Source organism: Trachinotus anak, unplaced genomic scaffold (assembly GCF_046630095.1).
Source record: "Trachinotus anak isolate AG129_WGS33_773 ecotype Australia unplaced genomic scaffold, CSIRO_AGI_Tana_v1 ptg000012l, whole genome shotgun sequence".
Lineage (NCBI taxonomy): Eukaryota > Metazoa > Chordata > Actinopteri > Carangiformes > Carangidae > Trachinotus > Trachinotus anak.
Genome location: NW_027273863.1, coordinates 26372919 through 26400074, shown reverse-complemented (window position 1 = coordinate 26400074; position 27156 = coordinate 26372919). Strand labels below are relative to the sequence as shown.

At 42.5% G+C, this 27156-nt stretch overlaps 1 protein-coding gene across 2 annotated transcripts in view; it reads right to left on the bottom strand.

The window, feature by feature from the left end:
• The window catches only part of adcy8 (adenylate cyclase 8 (brain)), an 89409-nt gene that overhangs the window by 34605 nt on the left and 27648 nt on the right, over positions 1-27156 (bottom strand). For both annotated transcript variants that reach the window (XM_071491341.1, XM_071491343.1), the window contains exons 2-7: positions 20978-21127; positions 15648-15778; positions 13408-13519; positions 12220-12347; positions 8469-8627; positions 6910-7180 (exon numbers count right to left, since the gene is read on the bottom strand). In XM_071491341.1, the coding sequence (XP_071347442.1) occupies positions 6910-7180; positions 8469-8627; positions 12220-12347; positions 13408-13519; positions 15648-15778; positions 20978-21127 (951 nt within the window). The remainder of the gene's footprint in view (positions 1-6909; positions 7181-8468; positions 8628-12219; positions 12348-13407; positions 13520-15647; positions 15779-20977; positions 21128-27156) is intronic.

Below are 27156 nucleotides of genomic sequence, written 5' to 3'. Positions count from 1 at the left end.
CCACCTGGACCCACCATCCAACCTCGCAGGATTTGGTTTCTCTCTGTGTTTACATGAAATCTGCTGTATTTTTATGTGATCACACAGAAAACAGTCAAAAAAAAAAAAAAAAACAGAGCTCACTAATCAACACAGACTATCTGGTTTATTTAGTCTGTACTCTGCTGTTAATAGAGCAAAGAGTTTTATTTTACTCACTGTTACTGTTGCGTCTGTTCTCTTCACCGTCACATCTGCAGCACAGAAACCTCCCTGATGTCAGGTTCAGTATGCAGGAAGTCACTGACTTGAAGCAGAATACTAAATAACTGAAGTGCTTTGAACATCACAGGCTGATAATGCTTAGTTCAGAAAAGCAACTGGATTTAAAGATGAAAACATTTCTTTTTGACACTTTTAGAAGAACTTTAGAACGTTCCCCGCAGATTTTCACCAGAACTACTTCCAGATACAAAAATCATATTTTCCACTCTGTAGTGACTGTCACATATATATTATATATCCCCTTATTTCCATGGAGCTGCGTGATTCTTTCATCTTGCAAAATATTCAGAATCTTGCATCTTATTTGTTAAGATGATTTTTTTTTACAGATATTCTGACACATCTACTGTCTAAAAAAAAAAACACCAGGATTTTCACTTCAATTCAAAATAAAAGCACAGCTGTGCAACATGCTTTTATACTGACACTGATGCACTGTTGGGACCAGCAGGGTAGGACATGGATCACAGCAAAGAGGGTTCAACTCCATATCGGCAAAGGTGGATGTAATACTTCACAGACCACTTTAAAACCTCAATGAGACACCTGCCCTCAGCCATCCACCCACAGCACCAGGACTCAGAGGGGACCCTTGCCTGCGCTATGATCCGTGCTGCCATGATTGTTTTTGACGTGCACGTCCCTGAAGGAGCGCACAGCCTAAAGGGCACATGCTTCCATCTCTGACATTTCTCTTCTGTATACTGGCCGGTGTGGCGCCGCCCGCAGCACTGCTCGACTGTATGGGGGCAGCGGTATGGGGTTACATGTAGGATAAATATTAATAACAGAACATGTTGGTCTGTTGGAAATGCCAACATATGATGCCAGGGAAAGGGCAAGTGGAGGTGGTGGTGGTGGTAAGATCAGACAGAGCGAACACATACAGTAATGTCAGAGGATTTTCATCAGCTGGATGTCTCACATGTCTGAGGGTGTGACAGATTCAGCAGAAAGAACGATCCACTGCTCCTCACAGGACAAACACGCTTCAGCGCAAAAGACGAATCTGGACCAACAACCGACCACAAAGTGAAACATGTTGACAACACAGAGACTGAAATGAAACTTGGTGCATGATGGTCTGACTCTTCGTGCAGCACCACCAACTGGTCAACACTGGTCCAGCAGTGACGAGTGGATACCTCTGACCCTGATGAATGAGTTCCCATCAGAATCACTGAAGTTATTTTTAACGTTAAACTTTATTTTGTTGAACACAAGCTGATTCCAGTCCTCTTCTACATTTCCCTCTCAGGAGTCTACCCGACATCATTATCACCGTAACCCCAAAGTAAACAGAAGAAGTTACAACACGGGAAGTGGGCCAAGTTAACAGGCTAATGTGCATGCTAATAGTGACATTTAGGGCAATGCACAGCTAAGCCAAAGAACAGCTTATTATCAATTATATTATCAATATTGTCAAAAATCAGCACAACCCTACACACAAGTATCAATTATGTCTTATCTCATCTAATCTTGTCTCCGCTTTATAATCTAAACTAATCATGAGGATTAAAAACAGCAAAGTTGTCTCTAATTATAATTTTTTCAATTCATCCAACAACCGGTATTTCCCGTCGGACTCGTCTTCTTCCAACTTGTGTTCAAAATGTAACACAGCCACGAACTGAACAGTCATGTTGAAGATCCCCACAAGCTACCTGCAATAAAATGAAGCTTCAAAACCCTCAAATTGCAAGAACGAACAAAAAACCAAATCTAATAAATAGGAACAAGGACACTGACTAGGACGTGAACTGTTTGAGATGTGAAGACATCTTAAAAAACTATTTTAACCTCCTCTTCACTCATAAGCAGACATGCTGCACAAAGCACCCAGTCCCTGTATCATGATGAAGCAACAATTCACGATTATATTCATTAATGTACATTCTAAATATTCATGAAAGCATAAATATTGTTTGGATTCTTAATCTGTTTGTGTTGTACCTGTGTGCATTTCTCTGTGGACTGAGGCTTTGATACTTTCACAGTAGTAATATAGAACCTAGACCTGCTTTATAATCACAAACACATGGACATCTACCTTTAGACTGGGTGGAGCTTTAACCTGAGTCAGACTCAGCACATGAAATAGTTGTGGTAGCAAAGTTTTTCATTTGATGACAAAAACAAAAAAGAAAAAAAACGTTTAATTTAATTGGATGTGATCTGAGAACTGGAGCTGCTGGCAGAGAGAGTATGTTGAAATGATTTTGTTAATCGGTTGTTGTAGGCTTGACTATGGCGAGTCTTTACTGTGAACAGAACCAGACTCATTTGAAAGATTTACTGGATCCTCTTCAGCAGAACTGAAAGTCTCAGAGAGCTGGTACCAGCACGGGTTCCAAAACTAAACCAGAAATGTGGAAATGAACCCATTTCTTTGTAGCTTGGATTTCATGGTTTAGAGACAGTGAGTAAGTGGCTCTTCTGAGGAGACACACAACCTCCTTTGAGGTGAAAGCACTGTGACAGTGCTGTGCATCATGGGAGCCAGCAGCCACACAGTGAAGCATGAAAGAGGTAAAGACAGAGCCACTCAGCCGGTAGAGCAGAGCTGGGAGTCTGATTTCAGGGCCGCGGCTCCGAGGACAAATCTTCTGGGTTTGATAACGGCAATCAGTCGTGGATGGACGGGAGTGGCAGACAGGATATGATGTCAGTGGTTATCAGAGTGCTTCACAAAGAAAAACAGGATGATGGAAGATAATGGTCGGCCACAGATACCAAATACCGTTTTATGGCAGTTATCAGATCAGTTAATGGAAGTTCCTACGGTCCATGTCGTTAAGTGAGCTGTCGCTGTAGCGGCTGAATTAACAGAGCTGTGGGGTCAGATGTGGGCTGCCAACATTTCTGAGAGACTGAAGGTCGCAAAAGGTTGAGAACCGCGACTTTAGACTAAACAATCCACCTTCTTCGTGGCAGACATGTTGACTTGTCATAGCACAGGTGAAACAAATCTCAATAACAATGGCTCAGCTCCATGAAAGCAACATGAACAACATCATGTCATTCTCTGTCATTGATTTTCACTCACACTGTCTGTTATATTTTTATATATGATATTTTACATAGTAGCTCTTTGTTATTTGTTGTTAGATTTTCTTAAAGGGGAAAACTTACACAGAGGCACTAAATAATAATAATTTCCAATATTTGTATTTTTAACATAAAGAAAATACATCAACAAATATATATTTTTATAAGGATTCCTTCAGCTGCACATCACTTTTAAATTTTTAATCTATTTATTTTAGTGCTGTGTGCATTATTACATAGATTCATTTTGGCATATTGTGTTAATATAGGTGACTATTCCATCAATACGACAACCAATGGCTGCTCAAACCCCGCATCTCCTCTCAGCTGAGACAGTGACTCATTAATCTACCTTTACCTGAGCTAAGGAGAACAAACTAGTCCCTGACCTCTCCTGTCCTCCCTTAGACCTCCATGTACCTGGACAGAGGTTCAGAGGCTCGGGGCCCCTGGGGCCCTCTAGGATCCTTCTGTGGATCATAAGAAGTGAGTTACAGTCAGATTCATTTGTATCCATGTGGCTAACGTGTCGATCTGTCTCTTCCCTTCGTTTATTGGCTTGTCAATGTTTTCACACTCTTCCTACATAATAGAACAAAACTACGATACAGACACTCCCTCTCTGTCTTTCTTCTTTATTATTATTTTGTCCACACACACACACACACACACACACACACACACACGGTCTAATATTCTACCTTGTCCTGCATCCAGTGAAGCTGAAGTGAATCAGACCAGCAGGAAGAGAGAGTAGACAGACAGAAACCCACCGGAGAGGGAGGAAGTTCAGCTCCCAGCCACCGCCACGCGACGACATAAAAGACACTTCAAAACTCCTCTGAGGAGCCTTTGATATGCAAAGAGCCGCTCTTTGATATGTCTGTCCTGACAGGCTTTCACTGTGCCAGAGACAAAGAAGTGGCACTTTTCAAAAATAACATTCCTCTGAATCCAAACACACGATTTCTCCAAATGCTATAAGCCCCTGACGGCCTCGGGGGGGAGAAGGAGCCGCACGTCCTCACAGTGCGGACACAAGAGGTAACGCAGAGTTCACCATCACCTCGCGGCTGCAGGACAGGCATGAAAAACACTCATTCATAGTCACCAGCTAATGAAGACTAATGATATGAAGATATGTTGATGCTGTGATTAGCATTGAAAGGTATTTTTTTATATTCAGTATCTCATATCTTATTGTAGATAAATATATTTTTCATGGAAAATATCTATTTTCACGTATTAACACTCTATAGATTAAAACTTCATCTGTGGGTCACAGCAAATCTGTTTGTTCTTAATTAGCTCGATCATTTTTTTCTGCTTTTTGATGAATCAACCCTCTGAACTCTCTGAACTTCACATTGCGTCACATTGCAGAGTTGAGGTAAACTCATTCAGTCTCTTTCAGTTTCATCATCGTTTGCAGGTGAGCAGTTTTCTGACCTCAGAGTCCATGAGAAATCAGAGAAATCAAACTTTCACAGGCTGCTCTTCCACGTCTCTGAACATACACGGATTTCCTCGCTCCTCTGGATCCTGCTCCTATGAGTCATAGCTGAATTAGCATCTGCGGAGTCTCCATCCACGGCTTTGAAACAACCTACCAAAGCATCTATGAAACTAAATGATCTCTCTCAGAGTCCCGATGAGACCAGAGCAGCCTGGAGGAGGAGCAGCAGGTTGTAGAAAGCTCTGGTTCTGGTGGAGGAACACCGAGTCCCGGCCATGCGGCGTGTTTTTTGGTGCTGGGTGTCCTCCAGCAGCGCAGGATGCCAACAGCTCGTCCCCTCGAACCCATCTGGGGATGCAAATGTGGCCTAAATATGCAGCTTTACCCCCCCTTCCCCTCCCTCCCTGAGACATTATGTATGATGACATGTCTGGGAGTGTGGGGGGACAGTCTGTGAGTGACTTGTGGCTATGGGGGCTTGGGACCAACATATTTCTGGAATGACGCCCAGGAAAGTGAATAAATAAAACTGATCCAGCCTGATCTGCTTCACGGTGAACTGAGCTTAGGCAGCGCCACATCCACTGGAAGACAACCATTAAATAAACATCGAGAATTAAAAGACGTGTGACTTCAGTGAGCTCGCCTGCTGTAAGGACCAGACAGCTGCAGTCCTCCCCAGGACCAGGACAGCACATCACAGTCCAGCTCCAGTTAGGACCAGGATACACTTCAGATCTGCTGCTCCATCATGAACGAATCATTCAAGTTCTCAACTGTGTGAGTGTTTCCTGCTTATACTATCTCTCTAACAAACTAACACCACAGGCTTCTGGAAAAAGCATTTCTATCTCATTTCTAATGTTTCATAGACTAAACGACCAAAATCTGAAGATTCAATGATATGAAAATAATTGTCAGTTGTGTTCCTATGAATATTCAGTATCATCTGCAGATCAGTGATTAGCTGCAATGTTAAAGTCTCTACAATGAGCAACATTACAGAGCAAAAAAGGAAGGACCCAGGGCAGAGCCTGGAGGAACACCACCACAGTTTGTGTTGTCTGCTGATCAGGCCCAGACTCTGCAGGTCAAATGCAACTCAACACCAACAACAACACCAACAACAACAACAACAACAACTATTACTCTCCAACGTGAACCATGTCACAACATTTGCCTGAGCTGAGAGCAAATAAGCTGCGGTCTTCCTCACACTGGACACTCAGCTTCATCTCTTTATATTGAACTGTAAGTAAAAAGCATACAGATTCCTCCAGGGACAGACGCACAGACTGATAACGTGTGGGCCGGGTTTACTGGAGTAATGACAGGAGCACTCAGTCGAGATGTTTCAAGGTCTCATCTGTAGAAATCAGATACCAGTTAAAGGCTCCAAAAATGAAGTTTAAACTGCATGAATCAAATACAAATATATAACATGGGGCTAAAACTAAATGTGTCCTTAATTCCCAGAATTCCTTAAAGTTTGGGATGAACAGTTTAAATCCACAACCTCCACACATTGTGCTTCAAAAAAAAAATCTCTGAAAGAAAAGAACCCAAAATGTCAGCGTGATGCCTCCGGGGGCTGATTGTTGTGATGGGCGGACGGGAACGCAGACAGATGAAGAGGGAATGAGGAGGATGTTTCAATGGGCCACACAATCAGAAGCTCGTCATCCTGACAAACAGGCAGGCTGACGTGACGGTGATGCGTTACCACGGTAACACAATCTCTCCACTGGAAGCCGTCCACTCATTCCCAGGAAAAACAAAAAAAAAAAGAAATGAAAATAAAAAAGACAAAACAACCGACAAACAGCCGAAGACAAGTGAGAAGACCCCGCGCACTGTCAGAGACATCTGTTTTAACAAACCTCCTCATCCCACAATGAAGATTCAAGATTCATTTTGAATAAAAGTCTGCACGAAATCTGTGGATTTGTTTCGGTTGGACTAAAGAGTTTAAAATATCTTCATAGAAGTGCAAGTTTAACATCTTTCCTTCTTGAAATTCAGTTTCAACCATGTTTGAGTAAATCCTCAGTAACTGAGCAGGTTTGTCATTCAGACAGACATTCTTTCAGTGTGACAAAGCGCACAACACGACTTGAATCACAGGCGGCGTGACTTACATTCTGCTTCCCCACGATGTTGTCGAAGGGAAGCTCTGGGCTCCAGGACGCCTCATTGAAGGTGGCACTGCTGGCACGGCGGTCGGCCGAGCTGGCTGCCTCCTTCATGATGTCCTCAGGCAGGGTGAGCATGCTGTCCTCCGGCTGCTTGATGAGGTACGTCTCGATGTTGTGGCGGCGGAGGAAGTCATTACGGTCCTTCCCGTGGCCCTCCTCCACCTCGTAGTCTCCATTTAAACAGTCCAGAGCGGCTTTGGAGATGTGAATCCGCCTGGAACAGGACGGGAAAAGTCCAGTCACATTTATTTATCAAGTTAGAAAAATCCTACTTTAAAGGTCCATCCAGTCTAAAGGTAGATGTCCATGTGTTTGTGATTATAAAGCACGTCTAGGTTCTATATTAATACGGTGAAAGTATCAAAGCCTCAGTCCACAGAGAAATGCACACAGCCTGTATTCAGAAACTGAGCCTTAAAACCAGCCGTCAGGACTTCTGGAACTTTGTGATGTCACAACAAAGCAGTCACTGCTCTCAAGCCATGCCCCAAGCCCCACCCACCTGGACCTGGTGTTTACCTGAAATCTGCTATATTTTTATTGGATCGCTCAGAAAACAGTCAGCCAATCAGAAGAGAGGCTCAGATCCTCTCTTCTGATTGGCTGACTGACTTGTTGTTATCAGAGCTGCAGAGAGAAGCCTGAGAGAGGAGATGTAAAACTACACTGAGATGGTTTTTGGTTCTCAAAACCACAAATATATCTTCTGATGGAGATCAACACTTCAGGTAAAACACGGAAGAAGAATGAAATAAATAAAGAAATAATTCCTCCCATGGAGTTCACACATATGCATCATGGGAGGTGAGTAACAGAGTCTGCAGGTGATTCCAGTGACACCTAAAGTCAGAGGAGAGCAGCCAATCAGTGGCATGTGCAGGTGTGAATGAACTCCTGCACAGTGTCAGGTCACTGAACTGGAAAGTCAGCTCCACCGTGCTCTTCCTAGACCGTTTTGATGCGTGGGATGAGATGACATCAGAGATTTTCTGTCTGCGGCTCAGAAACACTGCAGAGAAACTGCAGCTTCATCCATCTCTGTTATGCAAGTGAGTTGAACAAAGAGCCCAGGTCGGGGCTACAGTGTGGCTCCACAACAGATGCTGGCAGCATATTTAAAACCAGCAGTTAGAGAACTAATCCGGCCCTGCCTCTCTGGGCCAAACAGGCACATCAGGGTGAAAAAAACAGGGGATAATTTGGCAGAAAAATACTTTAAAGTGATGACAGCAAAAACATCCCATTACCATGTGCTAAACTGCCCCAACAAACACAAAGTTATTCCCATCGGCACATCCCCCCTCACGTTTATTCTGAAGAAATGATTTCACTAAATCCTCCACAGATAGATATTTTGTTTTTTTTCTGGTTGGGCTCTGAGGCAAAAATGTCTTTTTCTACATAATTTGCTTCCAACCCTGCTTGTTTACCAGCTGAGCTGCATCAGCACCCGGGGGAAACCCATGCAAACTCCACAGGGCAGGTTTGTCTCATCCACTCACCCTGGGATCCCTCCAGACTCCAGCTTGTTGGCGATGTCCACGTCCCAGGACCAGACGTCGAACTGCCACTTCCTGAGTCCCAGCACGCCGCACAGCACCGAGCCCGAGTGGATCCCAATGCGCATGTCGATGTCGTGTTTCGTGCGCGATCTCACGTATCTGGAGGAAACAGAATGAGCCTGGTTCAGGTTTTAGAAAGTAACTGCCTGAAACACTGGACATGTCTGTGAGGAATGTAAAGAACATTCACACACACACACACACACACACACACATTCACTCTGAGCCAACTGAGCCAAAGCTTCATTGTGATTATTATAATTCTAATTAATTAGTAATAAATGGTATAAAACATGCAAAAACACTGGTATGGTCATTAAATTTAAGACTAATACTCATAGAGAATTATTTTGTTTTTGAAACATTCCTCAAATTAATGGAAGATAATAATAAATATACAAATACAGAATTGTAAATGTGTATATTTTAGAATGATTTAAACACCAACAATGAGATGAATCACACTTGAAGTTAATAGTGGTCAGTGCTGTGTCTCTGACCTCTGACCCTTACAGGAAGTGAAGACCATCCCTGCTGAGTCAGTAAAGTATCACATCATCACCATCATCATCATCATCATCATGACTAGCCGCAGTTAGTTTGAGTTCATTCCCATCCCCCCAAGGTGTCGTACAGCAGTCGACTGACTTTAAGCACCTGTCACAAACTCCCAGGATGCCTTTCACCTTGCATTCATCGCTGCTGTTATGAAGCATGAAATGAGGCCTGGAGGCAGAAACGGGCATGACTGCCCTGTGTGCTCTTCACAGACTTCTTTATCAGCCTCATTTTGTCCTGCGTTTATTGTGCTCGGGGATAATAAAGTATGAAATGAGAAACAAATTTATGAACGAGTGTGAAAAGTCTGCTGAAAACGTTTCTCTCTTTCTGTCCTCACTGATACGCGTGAAATATATAGTGTGTGGATTTAATAACCACACTGGTCTGTCGGCGTTATCTGTGTTCTGTTTCGCCAAAAGGTCAATTTCATGTTTATTAATTTGCTGAGTTTATGCACAGAGACATTGTACACATTGATCCAAAGTTACCTCTGGAATATTTTAGCTGTTTAATATAAGAGCACAAAACTTAAAGGTTCATATTTTATTCTTCTTCTGTGTTTTATCTGAAGTGTTGATCTCCATCAGAAGACATATTTGTGGTTTTAAGAACCAAAAACCCTCTCAGTGCAGTTTTACATCTCCTCTCTCAGGCTTCTCTCTGGAGCTCTAGTAACAACAGGTCAGTCAGCCAATCAGAAGAGAGGATCTGAGCCTCTGAGTCTCTGTTTTCTGAGTGATCCAATAAAAATATAGCAGATTTCAGGTAAACACTCAGAGAAACCAAATCCTGCAAGGTTGGATGGTGGGTCCAGGTGGGCGGGGCTTGAGAGCAGTGACTGCTTTGTTGTGACATCACAAAGTTCCAGAAGTCCTGACGGCTGGTTTTAAGGCTCAGTTTCTGAATACAGGCTGTGTGCATTTCTCTGTGGACTGAGGCTTTGATACTTTCACAGTATTAATATAGAACCTAGACCTGCTTTATACTCACAAACACATGGACATCTACCTTTAGACTGTGTGGGACCTTTAACATCATACTGTAATAAAACAGGAGCAGCCCAGAGGAGGAGAGTGAAGACTTTTTGGATATCGTCCAAGCCTTTAATAAAGGTCCTCTAACCTTAATCTCTCCTGTCATTGCAGTCACAAGTTTACCTTCTCTAAACTACAGATAAACAGTTACTTGTCCAACAGCAGGACACATAACTTGTGGAGAATCAGACAGCTCCTGCACTCATCACATATTGTCTTTTCCCTACAGCAGAGACAGTGCAGAAGTGTTGCAGCACAGAGTGTCTGCGTGTACTCAGCTCACCAAATTGACATAATAGTATACGGCACAAATCTCACAGTTTATCCATCTCTAATCCCTCTTTTCCCTCCACACATCAGTCCTCCTCTCCTCCCTCGCTGTCACGCTCAAAGTGATGCGACAGGGGCCAAATTGTTGCAGGTTATCGAAATGAAAACGCCTCAGGATTTGAAAGGACAGACTCCAGGGTGTGCGAACAGTGGCTGTGTGCTGTAAGTGAGTGATTGGAGACTATTTCTGATGCACAGCCCTTCTTCCATCATCTGATGATTAAACTGTCACTTATGTGTCAGGTTTCGTGAGCTTACAAGATCTGTTAAGCTGTGGTTGTGTAATTTTAAAAATATGATCCATTACTAAAAAATATTTCCTCTCCCCTCTCAGTGATGCAGGCATGTGTGATATGGTTGAAGTCTGTGATTGCATGCTTTATGTGCTACTGATATTCTGCAGAAACACAGCCAGAGGCAAATTCTGGCAAATGCAAACATTTCACAAGGAAGCTTTCAGATCACAGACCTGCTGCACTGAACACCGTGAGAAACAAGATAAGAGCCATTTACAGATAACAGCACTGTCCAACGCCTCGGGGTAAAAGATTTTTTTTAAGCTAATTCCTTTAAAGTCACAGTGAAATTGTCCACAAGTGCCCTGCTTCTCTAGTTCAACGTATTTGCAGGAAAGAACTGCAGTTGGACAAAAGTTCAATAATAAAAGCAAAGTTATACACATTTCATACACTGGGTGAGTTTTACAGAGTGACTGTTAAACACTCCAGTACAAGAGCTGTAAAACTGAAACAGCTGCATTTTACATCACACACACACACATACACACATCCATACTAGAAGAACAGATGAAATCCATTAAGAAATTATCATAAGCTCCACATAACTTTAGTGGAAACAGGAAACAATAACAGGTCCTGCAGACTGACTTTCACAGTGCAGGTTCACCAAACCTTAAAGTACGAAAGGCTGAAAGCCACCAGCTCAAAGAGAAGCCCAACCTGACCTGCTGAGTCTGTGGCTGTGTCTCAATTCAGGGGCCACATCCTTCAGAGGACGTGGTTTATGAAGGTGTGGCCTTTCACTGATGACGTAGACCGCGAAGGCCAAACCGAAATGACATGAAAACCATTACTGGCATGCAATGAATCTTGGGATAGGTTGGGCCATGAAGGATCCACCCGTTGGAGCCTTCATGGCCCAGGAAGAGGACACATTTGAAGGAGTGAAATGGGAAACAGGAAATCTTTAAATGCAGCCTCTGAAGGACGCAGCCCCTGAACTGGGACACAGCTTATGGCAACAATACTGTACTGAATACTTCCTGTATGCATTTGTGATGCTGGTGTTGTAAAAAGAACTGGAAGTTACTTTAAATTTAAAGGAACTTTAAAATCCTTGGCGAATATCTCACAGTCGTAACTTATGAAACACATTTTTTAGATTCATGGAGACTTATATTTTCCCAGGATGTCATAATCTTTGATTTCATCACAAATAAACGTCAGCAAATCCACTCAGAAATCAAAAGACGTAACTCCTTCAGTCTCACAGTAATCAGCTGATAATTGTCTTTATATCTGTCACTACACTACAACTAAACAGGGACTGCTGATAGCATCATTCAGCTGAAGCAGTAGCCGAAACCAATCAAAAAAAAGGCCCAACATTCAAAGGGTTAATGGGTTTTTGCAACCAGGGGAGAGAAATACAACAACAAAAAAGTCAGTGGAAACCCAGAGCTTCTATCCCCACAGCTGTGTGGCTACAAATGACAACAATCACAGAAACAGAAGGGAAGACGGTACCTGATGGTTTTGATCATGCTGAGGCCCATCTCCACACAGCAGTGGGCGTGGTCCTGTCTGGGCTCAGGCAGACCAGACACACAGTAGTAACAGTCTCCCAGGATCTTTATCCGTAGACAGTGGTGCTCCTGCAACACAACCATCGGATCAGTCAGCAGGCAAACACACAACATACAATAAACTCATTAAATCAACCTCACAACAGAAAAAACACCATGTGTGATCTAAGATAGAAATATGAGAGTGAATTAATTAAAAAATAATAAACTGGTGGAAACAATCAGGTTGGTTCTGCATGAAGGCACCGAGTGTGAAATCCTGACTGACCGAGCGTGACAGTGTGAAACGCTCTGCAATCTAATATCAGACAAACCCAGAGTGAACGTTGAATCAGTTATTCACTGTGAAGAAAATTCAGCTGCTGCCGTCTTTATTTAGTTTTCATGAGCAGAGGCTGACGCCACGCCACACAGTCAGATCTGGGTTTGACTTATTTCTCTATAAGACACGAAAAACGAAAAGCGTAGAACACAAGCTTTATGTTTGAGTCTCATCAGGATCTGTCTGAAGATGGAACATTTAGTTTCCATCATCTCATTTAGGTTTGGAAAACAGAAACTTTATGAACCAGCTCTTCAGCTTATATTTTAAAATTATTTAAACATTTTATACCTTAAAGCTCCATCCAGTCTAAAGGTAGATGTCCATGTGTTTGTGATTATAAAGCAGGTCTAGGTTCTATATTAATACTGTGAAAGTATCAAAGCCTCAGTCCACAGAGAAATGCACACAGCCTGTATTCAGAAACTGAGCCTTAAAACCAGCCGTCAGGACTTCTGGAACTTTGTGATGTAACAACAAAGCAATCACCGCCCTCAGCCCCGCCCCCAAGCCCCGCCCACCTGGATCCACCATCCAACCTTGCAGGGTTTGGTTGCTCTGAGTGTTTACCTGAAATCTGCTACAATGTTATTGGATCACTCAGAAAAAAGTCAACCAATCAGAAGAGAGGCTCAGAACCTCTCTTCTGATTGGCTCAACACTAGAGCTCCAGAGAGAAGTGTTAATAATGGGACCTTTAAGTGATGAAAAGCTGTTTTGGTCACTTTCTATTTGTGTGAAATCAAATTCAACTCAAAATTAGGGCTTCAAAAAGAAAAAAAAAAGGTAAAAGGTTAAGTCACTTACATGTGCGAGGCGGTCGAAGCGTGCAAAGAGCTCATTCAACATTCGCACCAGCTCCTGCGCGGACAGCGTCGTGGAGAGGTTTGTGAAGCCTTTAACATCTGCGAAAAGAATGCTGAATAAAATACGGAAATGTCACTTTAATATCCAGGTCAGGTCTGTAAACACATTACAACACTTCATGATGTTTGAATGTGGTGCTCTCCCTGTGAAACTTTCCTTTCAATCAGCTGGTACCAGGAGATTTGATCAAACTGTAACCTCACCCGGATCAAACATCACTACAGTGAACCTTATCCACAGGTCTCAGACTGATCCAGATCCAGAGCCGGACTGAGACTTCCAGTAGTAGCAGTATCAGACTCAATCAGGTTCTACTGTGACTGAAGCTCAAATTTCATCATACAACAATAGTCGGGATCTGATTTCTGTTTGATGACTGTTCAGAGGAACTAGGCGTGGACATTAAAGAGGAGGCTGGGTTTTACTGGGAGTTACTGGAACCCACCACAGTGTCTGAGATGAGCACAAACTCTGAAATGTGTCTGCTTTTTAAATATGTGAAGATCATGTTCCAGTTGCAGACATCAGGTTTAAGATTTAGTCGATTTTAGAAAACTAAATCTAGTTCGTGTTCAGTAGAGGAAATAAATTATTACTTAAAGTTAAAATGTTAAGCTACATCAGAAACATGTAGAAAAGCTTTGACCTGTAACAGCAGCAGTGACACAGGTGGAAGTGATGATACTGATGATCCTTTCATCCCAGTCAGACAGGTGAACCCACACAGGTGTTTTCGTCATCTGGGCTGATTAGACCTCTTCAGACTGAGCTTGACTGACACTTCACTAACCCTCATGTTACACTACGCTGCCAACAGCATGTTCTTGTGAAGATTTGTGTATTTTTGGTCTGTTTTTCCTGGTTTGAGCTCAATCTCCAAGGAAAATCTAAGTGCAACAGCTTACACTCATTCTTCCAACTTTGTGTCAACACTTTGTGTTTGTCTCTTTTCCTTTTTCAACATGATGTGTCCCTGTAAATAAATCCCACAAAGTCCATGAAGAATTTTCACACAGAGTCCAGACGTCACCCACATCAACCCAACACCTTTGGGATGGACTGGAACACGACCGTTATGGGGCTACAGCAGTGACATTAAATTTTGACAATGAAAACACAACCTGGACTGAAAAGGAAATGACACTGAAAAAGTCATTTTGGATAAAAGCATCTGTGAAATGAGTAAATGTAAATGTAAAAACTACAAACTTATCTCATTTAATTGAGATGTTTCTTGCATTATAATGTGTTTTTCATAGACAGTATTCAGATTTTGTCTTCATGTCTATGTCGCTGGTTTTCAAATTTCTGTCACTGTCAATATTCATTTCACTGCCAATACAATTTTTTCCAATACAAGTGTTTCAATGTCACTGTTTCCAGTTTGTTTTCAATGTTAGCGGTTAGCTTGCCAGCTGCAGGGATTTTCCAGCAGTCCCTGTGAGTAGTCCGTTTGTCAGATCAGCTCGTTTACTAGAAATCAACATTTCTAAGAGGGCGACTGGCACAAAATTATTCGAATTGTCAACTGTCAACTTAATTTACTTCATTTGAAATGCACAATCATTTGTTTTCCTGGAACTTTCTGGAGCTTTCTCACCACCATCCATTACTTTTTGCAGCTGCAGGCAGCTCCTCCATTTCCTTTGTGCAATGTATTGTAGATACATCAACATCACATTTTTTTAAACTATTCTTGTATGCAAAATACTCACATCCTGCTTAGAATTTGCTGATATTTTTATGTTTCTCCAGTGAGAGCGTAGCAAAGATTTGAATTAGATTTCAGGCTGGATTTAGGCAAGAAATAAATCACATCATTTGATAAGAAAGAAATACAGTTTTGGAATAAACCTTTGTTGCAGCAGTAATAGCAGGAAACATAGTGACTCTCTCATTCTGGAGCTCAGTAAACTGTCAACATACCTCCACCATTTTCCAGCCAAACACCTGTGTTTGTACCCACTTTAAACCACAGCCAGTTAGAGAGGAGAGTAAACTGGCATCAGAACCTGCAGGTAAATACACCTGCAGCGCTGACATCCTGTGTCTCAACATATGCGATTGTAAGAGGCACTTTAAAGTCAAAACTATCTGCTCTTATAGTTTCACTTTTCAGACACAGAAATATTTTGGAGAGTTTATCCCCCCCCCCCCAAATCCCAACATCACAGCCTCACCTGACATTCTCGTAGCGGTGGATGTAGATTCTGTGGAACTGATGTTGGAGGTGTTCATCCTCTACATTTGTCATGTCGTTGATCATTTCCAAAACTACAAAACGTGGCAGGACTGATAACACCAGTCTCTCCTGTGGAGGGAGAAAAATCAAGAACATTAGTACTCAAAAAACTAGAATCACCTCCTCACGGTTGTTTCCTCCACCAAACAGCCAGGTTCTAGAAATACAGTCACAATCTCTGCTTCCTGTATAATTATGATGTCACAGTGACCTTTGACCTGTTGGATATAAAATAAAAAAGTCCAAGTAAATGTTTGTGCCAAATCTAAACAAATTTCCTCAAGGTGGTCTTGAGATTTACATTCAAGAGGCCAAAAGTGAGGTCAAAGTGACGCAAAGCGAAAATCCTCCTCGGACTATGACAACGTTCTACGAAGGTGTGGCCCTTCGTAGAACACGTCCTCTGACTGTCGCCGGTTTGGAGGCGTAAAAACACAATCAGGTGTTTGGCTTTACTGCAAAAATATCATCTTATCAAGTCATTTTTGTTTGTTTAAAGTCTGAAAACTCTGATTCTCTATAAAAATTTTTTGCAATTGAGGAGATTTTCTACCCGACACAAACCAACACCAGGAATTTTCTAGGATCAAGTGTAGTCTGCCTTCTCCTTCTTCTTCTTTCACCTCTAGAAAAAACAGGCTGAAATCATCGAATCTCACTGGCTTCTTTTTGAGAAAACAAGCCTTTCAGAGCTGAAAAATATGCAAAATGTAACTGATAAGATCCTTTAATTAAAAAAAGCTGAAGTAGTGTATTAAGTTCTAGGAATTACATGTTCTATAATGAATAAGAAAACATCAAGATTAAGGGCAAAGAGGAATTAAATAGAGACACAAGTAGAAAGTATTGGACAGGCAAACACAAGTGAAGCCTGTAAAAATAAGGTCTGTCTGTAGGAAATAAATGAAAAGATGACTTTGACTCTGCCAGCCTAAGCTTCTCTAGCAGGATCCTGCAGAGCCTCCAGGCAATAACACAAGCAACCGAATTCGTCTTGTTTTTTGTTTTTTTCTCTTTGGTTCCGACGCGTTGCCACTTGGCGAAAGCAGCAACAGATTTGGAGTGGGAGCGATGCAGCATCGCTCTGTGTGTTTTGGGTTTTTTTTGCCCTCTGGGATCTGCACCGGCGCCAAGTAACTGTCTCCTTCAGACACTGAAAGACCCACGATTCTAAACCCAGAAGTCATGGGAGGATATTTCAGCAGAGAACACGAACACACTCAAAAACCAGCTGGTGTCTGATAGTTTACAGTGACAGAAGGACACAGGGACACATCTAATAACTGAAAGGTTTGCTCCATTGTCTTAAAACAAGAGGACTCCTCTGTCAGTGGGGTTACATCACTGGTCTTTATTCTAAATAAAATAAACTAAATTTTCTACAGTCACATTCTTGATATCAGAGCAGGAATCTCCTTTATTCTGTCTTTCCTCTAGAAGCTGAGGGGCAGCGAGGACCTGTCGTTCCCCTACTCTCTGTCCCTTTTCCTGTCAGTCTACACTGTCCCAGCAAATAAAGGCTTACATAAGCATTTAAGCACTTAGACGGCTGAAATAAGGTCTGTGGTTAACACAAGCTCAAAGCATCATCCCTGCACTGGAAACAAGAAATCAAAACCCAAATAAATATCTTTAAGGTAAAAGACAAAGCCTGAGAGTTTGAGAGTCCCAATTTTTGCTGCATTTAAAAACAATACAAAGTCACGTTTGTTACAGAATAAGTTTGTTAATATTCCATATTTTTCTTCTCATCAACAGCCAAACCAACAATGACTGTGAGCGAACTGTCTTTTCTTCTGGGGTTCAGATCTCTGTATGTTGTGACACCTTGTAGAAAAACACAACAACTACACAGACAGAGATTTGTCCACTTTATGTGAATGTGCTTCCTCCCTGTTTGGATCATGGAGCAATTACCCAGTAAAACCTAAATGTCCGACCTCCCGTGGACTCAGTGAGGCTCAGTGACGCCGTCTGAGAGGCTCTGAAGAGGCTCTTCAAACCTGGAGCACGGGCCGAGAGAGAGAGAGGGAGAGAGAGAGAAAGAGAGAGAGAGCGGTATCCTGTGCTCCATTCAGTCTTCACCATAACAAACACACATCTATTTTCATTCATTACTGTCGGACTGAATGATGAACAGTCCAGTGACGCTGTTTCATCACAGATCCACAGCTGGAGAGTCTGAACAGGAAACTCAGGCAGATGTTGCAGTTACTGTCAGAGGTGTGTGGCAGCAGGTGATGCTGTGGGTGGAGGACCTGACCCTGAGTGGACACCCCCCCCTCACTGAAGCTCCACTGTGCACGTGAGCATCAGCTGATGGTGTAAACAGTGTGTCAGGAGAGCAGGTGTTCCCGCTCTGGCGCGCTGTCCTGGTATCTGTGCTGGAAAGCGGTGGAGCGGTGCATCCGCAAATTAGGCTCCAGACAGACAAACATTCCAGCAGAGCGTTGCTAATGCTTCGGCTGCTGCGTCGCACACCAAACGCTCCGGGGGTTGGTGGTGGAGATTCGCTGCAAGAAATGTTGATTTTTTTTTTTTTGGATTTTTTTTTTTTAACAAAGTTGTCTTGAATTCAGACGGAAAGGTTTGAAGGATGAAGGATAGTTGTTAACACTGACTCCTGCTTTCAGACAAGGGAGATTCAGGGACCTTGTGTAAATTGCGGAGCCCTACACACCTTACACAGTGAGAAAACATGAAAAACATGCAGGCATCGGGGCACACAACTCTGATGGTTCGGACTATTTAGAACTGGTTCTCAGCTGGATTCGGTTCTCGATTTCCATCCGTACATGTAGCTGTGTTTACACAGAAACTTTGGACTCCTCTGATAATGACATTAAAAGCTTTGTTTGATTCAAAATGTCTTTAACAATCCAGTCAGATGAACATTTGTGACGTTTTTCTTCTACAATAACATCAAATGTGAGTAACATCTCTACCCTGACCTCCACCAGCAGCAGCACTTCCTCCTGTTTGATCTCTCATCTCTCACTAAGGTCAGTTCAGCAGCTTTAATTGATGATTTTAACAGTTTATTGACAACTCTCTCTTAAAGGAACCTCCACCTTATATTTACTGGCTTTCCTCCCTGTTAAATTTGGTATTTGAATATAATATTTATACACACTGATATTTGATATCTTTGTTATCTCTTGAACACTGGTGAAGGCATATTTTTAAGGTGAACATCTTTTGCAGTGTGGACAGTCAACAGGGGCTGTGGTGTGTGTTTTTGTGTGTGTGTGTGTGTGTGTGTTTGCTCCACTTGACATGGTCTCTGGTTTGGACAGCAGACAGCCAGCGGACTCTGTGTCAGATTAGCTCTGAAAGTCATTAGCGCAGCTTGATTTTAGCCAGGAGCTGAGGCTCCCAGCAGCTCACTGACATCCTCTATCTTCATTCAGATCGTGTTAAAGGTTTGTTGCTTCATCCTGCTTTTATTGTTGCTCTGGGTGGGTTTTCAGTTTAAAGCAGCAAAATTCCAGGTGACTATAAGAAAGACCTTTCACTGTATGGTCATTTGATCAATTTTAATAATTGAAAATACCAATTAGAGCATCTTCTGTCTGCTTTCTATCTGCAGGTCCTGGTCAGACTTTGTCCTCAGATCCCCATCACACTTAGAAAGAAATACACCAGAGTACTGAGAGGACACACACACACACACACACACACACACACAGAAGGAGGCTCTCTGTTCTTGCAACGTGTTGACAGAAAGACCAGGCAGTGATTGATTCACATTATGGCGATCTGTGCGGCGGGCGGGGCCCCTCCTCGCTCCATTACAGCCGTCCCAGCGCTTATCAGAGTCCAATCCTTCCAGGAAACACGACCCCGTAAAAGCTTTCTGCGGCTTCTCAGAGCGTCACCATCCACTCCACCGCATAAACAAAGCTGTGTGTCACTGTGTGTGTGTCAGTTTGACAGACTAATAGCTCCAATGAGCGTCTGTGTGTAGTGCAGAGTGTGTTTTGTGTTTCGTGTGTGTGTGCGCGCACAGTTAGTGTGACAGCACTGGATCGATGCAGCGTCCACGTTAGTCTCCTCTCAGCAGGCTCATTAGCTTCGATGCTAACATTCAGCTCAGTCGACTGAAATCTACCAATCACTCTGCTTCCTTTATCAACCCCTGCCGTGAGCATCATCACTGAACACTTGTGAACACTTGTAAAAACACATGTGGGTCCAGTGGTTGGTGAAGGTCATCTTGAGGTCACTGTTCAATATCTCTGTCAGTGTAGGCCACAGCAGAGTTTTGCTTCAGGCTAAGATTTTGAAACGAACTCAACTGATGGACAAAAATGTTTGGTTCTGACCCAAACCCCCCGCCTGGCCTGCTGCTGATGAAGTGACCCGCTAACAGACAGTACATACAAAGAGATAGCTTTAGCACTAGCTTAGCTGACCATCACATGCACAGGAACAAGCCTGATATTGCCAAGCCATGCTAGGAACCCTGAGACTCTACAACTCAGCTAACATGCTCACAATGACAATGTTAGCATGAGGACGTCAAAAACAACAATGGAAAAAAATGGTGAGACCAACATGTTTTTTCTTGTAGTCATCAGTGTCCTCACACAACACATTACAGAGAATATTTCAAGGCTCTACTTGTAAGCTTTGCTATAGCCAAAATTAGCATTAGCAGCTGTTTACTTACCAGTTTTGCCAAGAGCTTCAGCCATTGTTACATTTACAAACAAGAGGTTACAACACATCCCCTGAGCAGCTGCTTCCTTAGGACAGACTGGACGCTACAGTGACCAGGCCGGAGCCAGCTGGTTAGCATGCTAACTGCAGTAGAAAAAAAGAAGTGATAAAAATGGAAGCAGCTGCCACTGCAACTTCTTCACTGGTAAGTAATCAGCTGTTAACACTAATGTTAGCTATGTAGCAATTTAGCAAATGAGTCCTTTAAATAAAATGGGTAAGAAGCTAATTAAAAAAAAATAAAAATAAAAAAAAAACAATACGAAACGAAAACTCCAGGTATGCTGAGCCCGGTCGGACATCGTTATCTGTAGCAAATCAGATTTAGTGTCAATCCATCCAGTAAATGTTGAGAAATTTCACAGGAGAAGGGAAAATTTAAAGTTTCCAGTGTAAACATGATCGAACATGCACAAGCATATGTTGCTACTGGGGATGTAGAAACACAAAGAAAATGATGAAAACAAAAACAATGCACAGGAACCACAGGCAGCTGTGACTGTGTGTGAGGCAGCGTCTTTGTCTTGTATCAGGTTGTGGACTCACCTGTCTCTGGTTTTCTGTCTCGAGTCGCAGTCGAGCCTCGATGCAGCGCCGCGTCTCCAGAAAGGCCTGACGCTGAGCCCGGTCGGACAAGTAACTGATGAATATCCCAGCAGTGTTCATACACATGAACAACACAGCCTGAGCTGCTACCTGGAACACACAGAGGAAGAGAGGGTTCACGCTTTTCGGTCGTTTCTATAATTGGTCTTGGTCTATACAGGGGCTGAAAACAAAAATCACACAAGCTGCTCATTTACTGGACAAAGATTCAGTCACCTGTCACACCACCAGGGTGTAGCCTCGGCCTCTGTTTGTGCTAAACTGTCACTCTGAATAATAACAAATAGAGGGATTTGACAGAGAGACAGAAAAAGACAAAGGTCCCTGGACTGACTTGAACCATGACATTCCAGTTCATGATCAGTGTCTTAGGGGTATCCCGACTATATCAAGTTGAAAAGTGAAGTTTTATGTAGACATTTGGGCAACTGGCACCATTAAAAGTATGTTGAATTAGCTATTAGCAGCACCTGTGTGCGGTGCACTAATAAAAGTACAGACAACTATCTTTGAATTACTCTGATACTGAAGGAAACTTAAAAATATGATAATTCTCAGGCAGGTTCTGGACCTGTCTTTTTCTCCTATGATTTCTAAATGGATTTATGGACGTTTATTTGTTGTGGACATCAGACATAATTATATCCACTGAAACTATAAGTCACACAGAAATCTACTGACTCAGAGAAGAAGGGGTACAGATTTTGACGTGGATCTCTGGTCTAGGGGATCTAGGGGATATTGGAGAGTTACATATAAAAGATTTTCAGATCTCTGAAATGCCATATGAACCATTTAAGACTTTAGGACTAGAACTTTTACAAATAAACTAAAAAATATAAATAATTAAAAGTGCTTTATGTAAGTTTCTCTGCTGCTGAATGTGGTTTCTTGCTGGGACTGGGTGGTAGTGGTGATGGTCGCTTGCCAATGGCTTCAGCCATCAAAGAGGTCATGCTAACCAGACTGGACACTACGGTGACTCAATATTGCAAATTGGTATTACAAGACAGGACGGGGCTAGCTGGTGAGCATGCTGACTACGTCCAAGAAAAGAAGTGATAGAAACAGAAGGAAAACAATAGGGTTGCTCTCCACGTCCGGAGACAGCTCCTGGCAAATAAAGGAATTGAGTTTGATGCTACAGTTGTCAATGCAAACGCTAGCTCTGTAGCAACAGAAGAAACGTACATATAGCCCCTTTAATAGCTTTAATTGTCTGGATTGTTTGTTGTGAGTCTGGTGCTGTATCTATCTCATGACTATGGATCATCTGCATTGTGTTGAAAGTGTAGCATTAGCATTACCACCGAGACCAACATGACTGAATACTGTGTGAACAGAGCAATTATCTGTTGATCTCATGACCTCATGCATCATTACTTTGTGATATCTAGCCTTTTAAAATAAAATATACCATCACCGTGTGACAAGATGCACCATGAAAGGACGGAGTGTTCAGACGGTGTTATCCGACGAGTCACTGTGGCGCTGCTACATTTATGTCTGTGGTAATATAATGCAAGTGTTATGTGACGGCCATCCATTTTTAGCATGATAGCTGGATAAAGAGTCTTCTGTTTGATGTGTTTGCAGATGAGCTGCTTCATTTATCCACCAGGGGATTTGTTGAACATGTGGCTGTTCCCGCAGGTACAAACCAGTGACCTGGTTTGACTGGCTGGCCGACTCTCTTCTGGGCTGAAGACCCTGTCATGAATAATTGTCTAAGTCCTAATTCACTTTTGAAGGCATTTGACAGAACAAATCAGTCTCATGTGAACACAGACTTAAGATTAAATGACCGAGGGGGAGTCGTGCAAACAGCTGGAGTGCCAGCAGATCTAGTGTCCTGGCTCAGATCCCTGTTTTAGTTCAGTGTCTCCATAAGTTCCCTCATGTTATTTAGAGCTCCATCCAGCCTAAAGGTAGATGTTCATGTGTTTGTGATTATAAAGCAGGTCTAGGTTCTATATTAATACTGTGAAAGTATCAAAGCCTCAGTCCACAGAGAAATGCACACAGCCTGTATTCAGACACTGAGCCTTAAAACCAGCCGTCAGGACTTCTGGAACTTTGTGATGTCACAACAAAGCAGTCACCGCCCTAAGTCCCACCCACCTGGACCCACCATCCAACCTTGCAGGATTTGGTTTCTCTGAGTGTTTACCTGAAATCTGCAGAAGAGAGGCTCTCTTCTGATTGGCTGACTGACCTGTTGCTAGCTCCGGAGAATAAACACTGGAAAGGTGTAAAATACGAGGCCTTTAATGACATATTTCTGTTCACAGTGAACAGAGGCAGCTTCTAAGAGTTGTTCGGACCAAAAATGGAGGAACTACATGACACTAAGTTCTCTCACTGTCTTAATTTTCAGATTGTGCACCAACTGCATTATGGTTTTTATGTGGCACATCAAAAAAAAACCACAATGTAAGATAAGAGATAAGACTGAAAATTAACAGTGGCGGTTAAGTTTGACGTCACTGATCACTTTTCTACCGCCTTGATGAGTCAGTGAGCCCTGATGTCCACTGAAGAGAGACGAGAGCACAGGAGGTGGGAACATCTGAAACCGGATCAGACGGGGAAAAAGAGCATAAAGAAAAAAACCAGGTCACTGATCATCATCAAAGGTGTGAACACCAAAACTGCACAGCTCCTCCATTACGTGATCTGCCTGCAGGACAGCACCACTGTGAAGAACTGTCACACACTGCCAGTGCTGTGAGAAGTTACATGAATTTAAACATGTAATATATGTGTCAACAGATCAGACTCTTCTCTGTCGTTCAGGTCATTTTCAAAAATACATTAATCTTTTTTTTTTTAAGTCTGGCTGATGAGAGTAGGAGCAGATGTTCAAGGCAGAATTAGTCACATCTGTTCAATCACAGGGGAAACAATTTAGTAATTGTTACTTCAGGGCTTGTTACCGGTTACATACCATTATTTTACCAAAGGAAAAAAAAAACTTGGAGCTCCTCTCACCTCAATTAAAATGAATTATTCAATCATCTTTATTCCATTTTCCAAACTGTAATTTTGATCTTTGACAGACAGAGAGTTGAAGGCAAATGAATCAATTACAGAGCAGGAATTCATTTTCAGAAGTAATGTGATGGTATAAATTATTAAATACAGCTCAAAGAAGTATTTTTATTTAGAGGAGACTGTAACAATCGGTCTGTCAGCAGGTTACGATGACCCATAGTTAGGTTTTGTTGCTAGGCGACATCTAGTGGTCGTAGTGATGATGACAGGAGCAAAGGGAAAAGTGCGGTGACGTAGTTTATAGAGCGACAAAGTCCACGTCAGGAGGGGGTTGGGGTGGATGGATGAATATGACCCAGGAGAGCGGTGTTCGATTCCCATGTGACAGTAGCAGCTTATGTTGTTTCTATTATCCATGACCGTTCATTGTTATTACTGTTACCATGACAACAAAGATCATCTAATGTTGAGGAAGTACTTATTTTAACCCAAATAATAATCTTTTATTAAACCTAACCAAGCCATGACCGTGTTTACAGTAACCATGGCGACAAAGATAGGTACACCACTCTTGGTACAGTCCGCGTGCTTATTAATGCAACCATGACAACCGAGGTCTAGCACACCTGCGCTTTTAGGGCTGCTGTTTCAGGAGACACTGCTATTGGTTGTATGAGAGGGGTGAAGCGGTCTGTGGCTGCTCGGGTTGGTTCAGATTCTTATTTGTAAACTGAGGAGACAGTTTGAGGGTCGAGGTTTTTGCCATCCTCGGTAGATTCCTGCTGCAGCTCTGTAACGTTTCAGCAGAACACACCAGTGACTGCGAGAAACACAGCTGCCCTCCTTCATTCTGTGAAAGATGACTTTATTTTATTTTATTTTTTATCAGAAAGCACAGCTGATGCAACACTCTGCAACACCACCATCCTCTCAGCTGCAGTGGAGGGATTACACCACCACCACCACCGCCGCCGCCGCCTCGCTGCCTTCCTCCTGCCTGCATGATGCAAGTGTTAGAACAGGTTGGCTGAGAGTTCAACACATCTCACAGAGGAAAACCCTCAACTGCTTCCAGCTTACTGCTCAACACACACACACACACATACACACATACACACATAAACAGTGTGTGTGTGTGTGTGTGTGTGTGTTTATGGGGAGTAATTACAGTCACAGACAAGTCTGGTCAGGTCCTGAGCATCTGCTACCATCTACAGTATCTGTGTCTGCTCAGAAGGTCACTGAGGACACTCCACAGAAAGCACAGACGGTACTGATTCTGCACAGAGCTGATAAGGTGGTCGATCAATAAGTCATGATTACCTGCACAGGTGAGGAGATTTCTGCCTTGTAAAACTCATCTTCTGACCTGTACAGGCAGAGCTGGATTACCACCCAGGGAAACTTCCCCAGGGCCCCAGAGCTCCAGGGTCTGTTTGGTAATATACACCAGTACGGCACAAAATCATCTGGTCGGATCCACTTTATTAATTATTATTTCAATCTTGTGCATCTTCCTTTTGCATGTGTTTTTCCACAAAGCAGGCAGTCATCAGTAAAGAAAAACAGTGGTTCATAGGAGCCCTGCAGCTCATATCTGCTCCACGGTCCAAAGCCATGATGCACAGCCCAACTACTAACCCAACAGAACACAAAAAGTACAACTGAAATGGAAAGAGATGAAGGAAAAAAAAAACAAATAAGCAACATAAATTGTATGGTCAGAGGGTTCAGAACCTCTCTTCTGATTGGCTCACTGTTTTCTGAGTGATTCAATAAAAATACAGCAGATTTCAGGTAAACACTCAGAGAAAGTTTGGATGGTGGGTCCAGGTGGGTGGGGGGCTGACTGCTTTGTTGTGACATCACAAAGTTCCAGAAGTCCTGACGGCTGGTTTTAAGGCTCAGTGTCTGAATACAGGCTGTGTGCATTTCTCTGTGGACTGAGGCTTTGATACTTTCACAGTATTAATATAGAACCTAGACCTGCTTTATGATCACAAACACATGGACATCTACCTTTATACAATATCAGACCTTTATACCACAACTCTGGCTGCTACAATATGAAACACTCCACTACTTCCTGTGTTAATCATAAAGTGCAGATTTATCCAGTATAAGCATTGATTCCCAGGCAGGCTGAGCTGTTCAGATGACAAACACACCACCGGTGACTCAGCCTCAAAAGCTTATAAAACAGCCTGTTTTCTAAAAATATATAAATGCCAAGGCAGGTTTATTATTCCTGAATTTAGCATGGGGATATTTTCCCTGCTCGCTTCGTGTTTCTGCTGAATTTGTGCTTTAATTAACCATCTTATCCTGAAAATGTGACTTCTGTTTGTCTCACATGGTCAGTGAGGACGAATCTGCAAAATCTAAAGACAGAAATACAGTATGTCTTTGAATGCATCTTTTATAGTTCACTCCAGAGTTATAGAAGCCTCATTATGAGGCACACTGTAAATCAAAGTGATGGTGATTAAATCGTTTTAAAAGTGTGTTATTGCTCCCAGTCTACTGTGTCGGTTTTCTTTTTTTTTTGTTTGTTTTTTTTTTTAGAAAGAGAAAATGCTTTTGCTCCTACACTCAAGGCAGAATCATGTCACGGCAGATAAAAACCTCAGACAGACAGTTCACTGTCCTCTGTTGCTGAGATAGAATCTCTGAAGTGCTCTGTCACTGTTTTCCTCTGCAGTAAAATTGCTGCACAGAGTATTTCAACAGGAAACTAGAATTACCGCCTCGTGGTTGTACACCTCCACCAAACAGTCAGGTTGCAATTTACATCCACGTCTGTCCAGGCTCATATAATGGTGTATTTTTTGATTTGTCATAAAGGGACAAATAAATAAAATCAGCTTTGATGAGTTTTGTTGTTCTTGTTGTGCTGTATGAAGATCTACACAGCCACCAGTTTCAGGGTGGGCCCCAGGATAAGTGTCATCACTTCAGTCTCCGACCATGTGTGAAATATGGTCACAAGCTCTCCTGCTGTTCCTGAGTTGCAGCGTCGAATAATGGCCAGAAGTGTTTTCACAGAATGTTATGATGTCACACTGAAGTTGACCTTTGGCCTATTGGATGTAAAATGTCATCCCTTCAACATTTGATCCTATTAA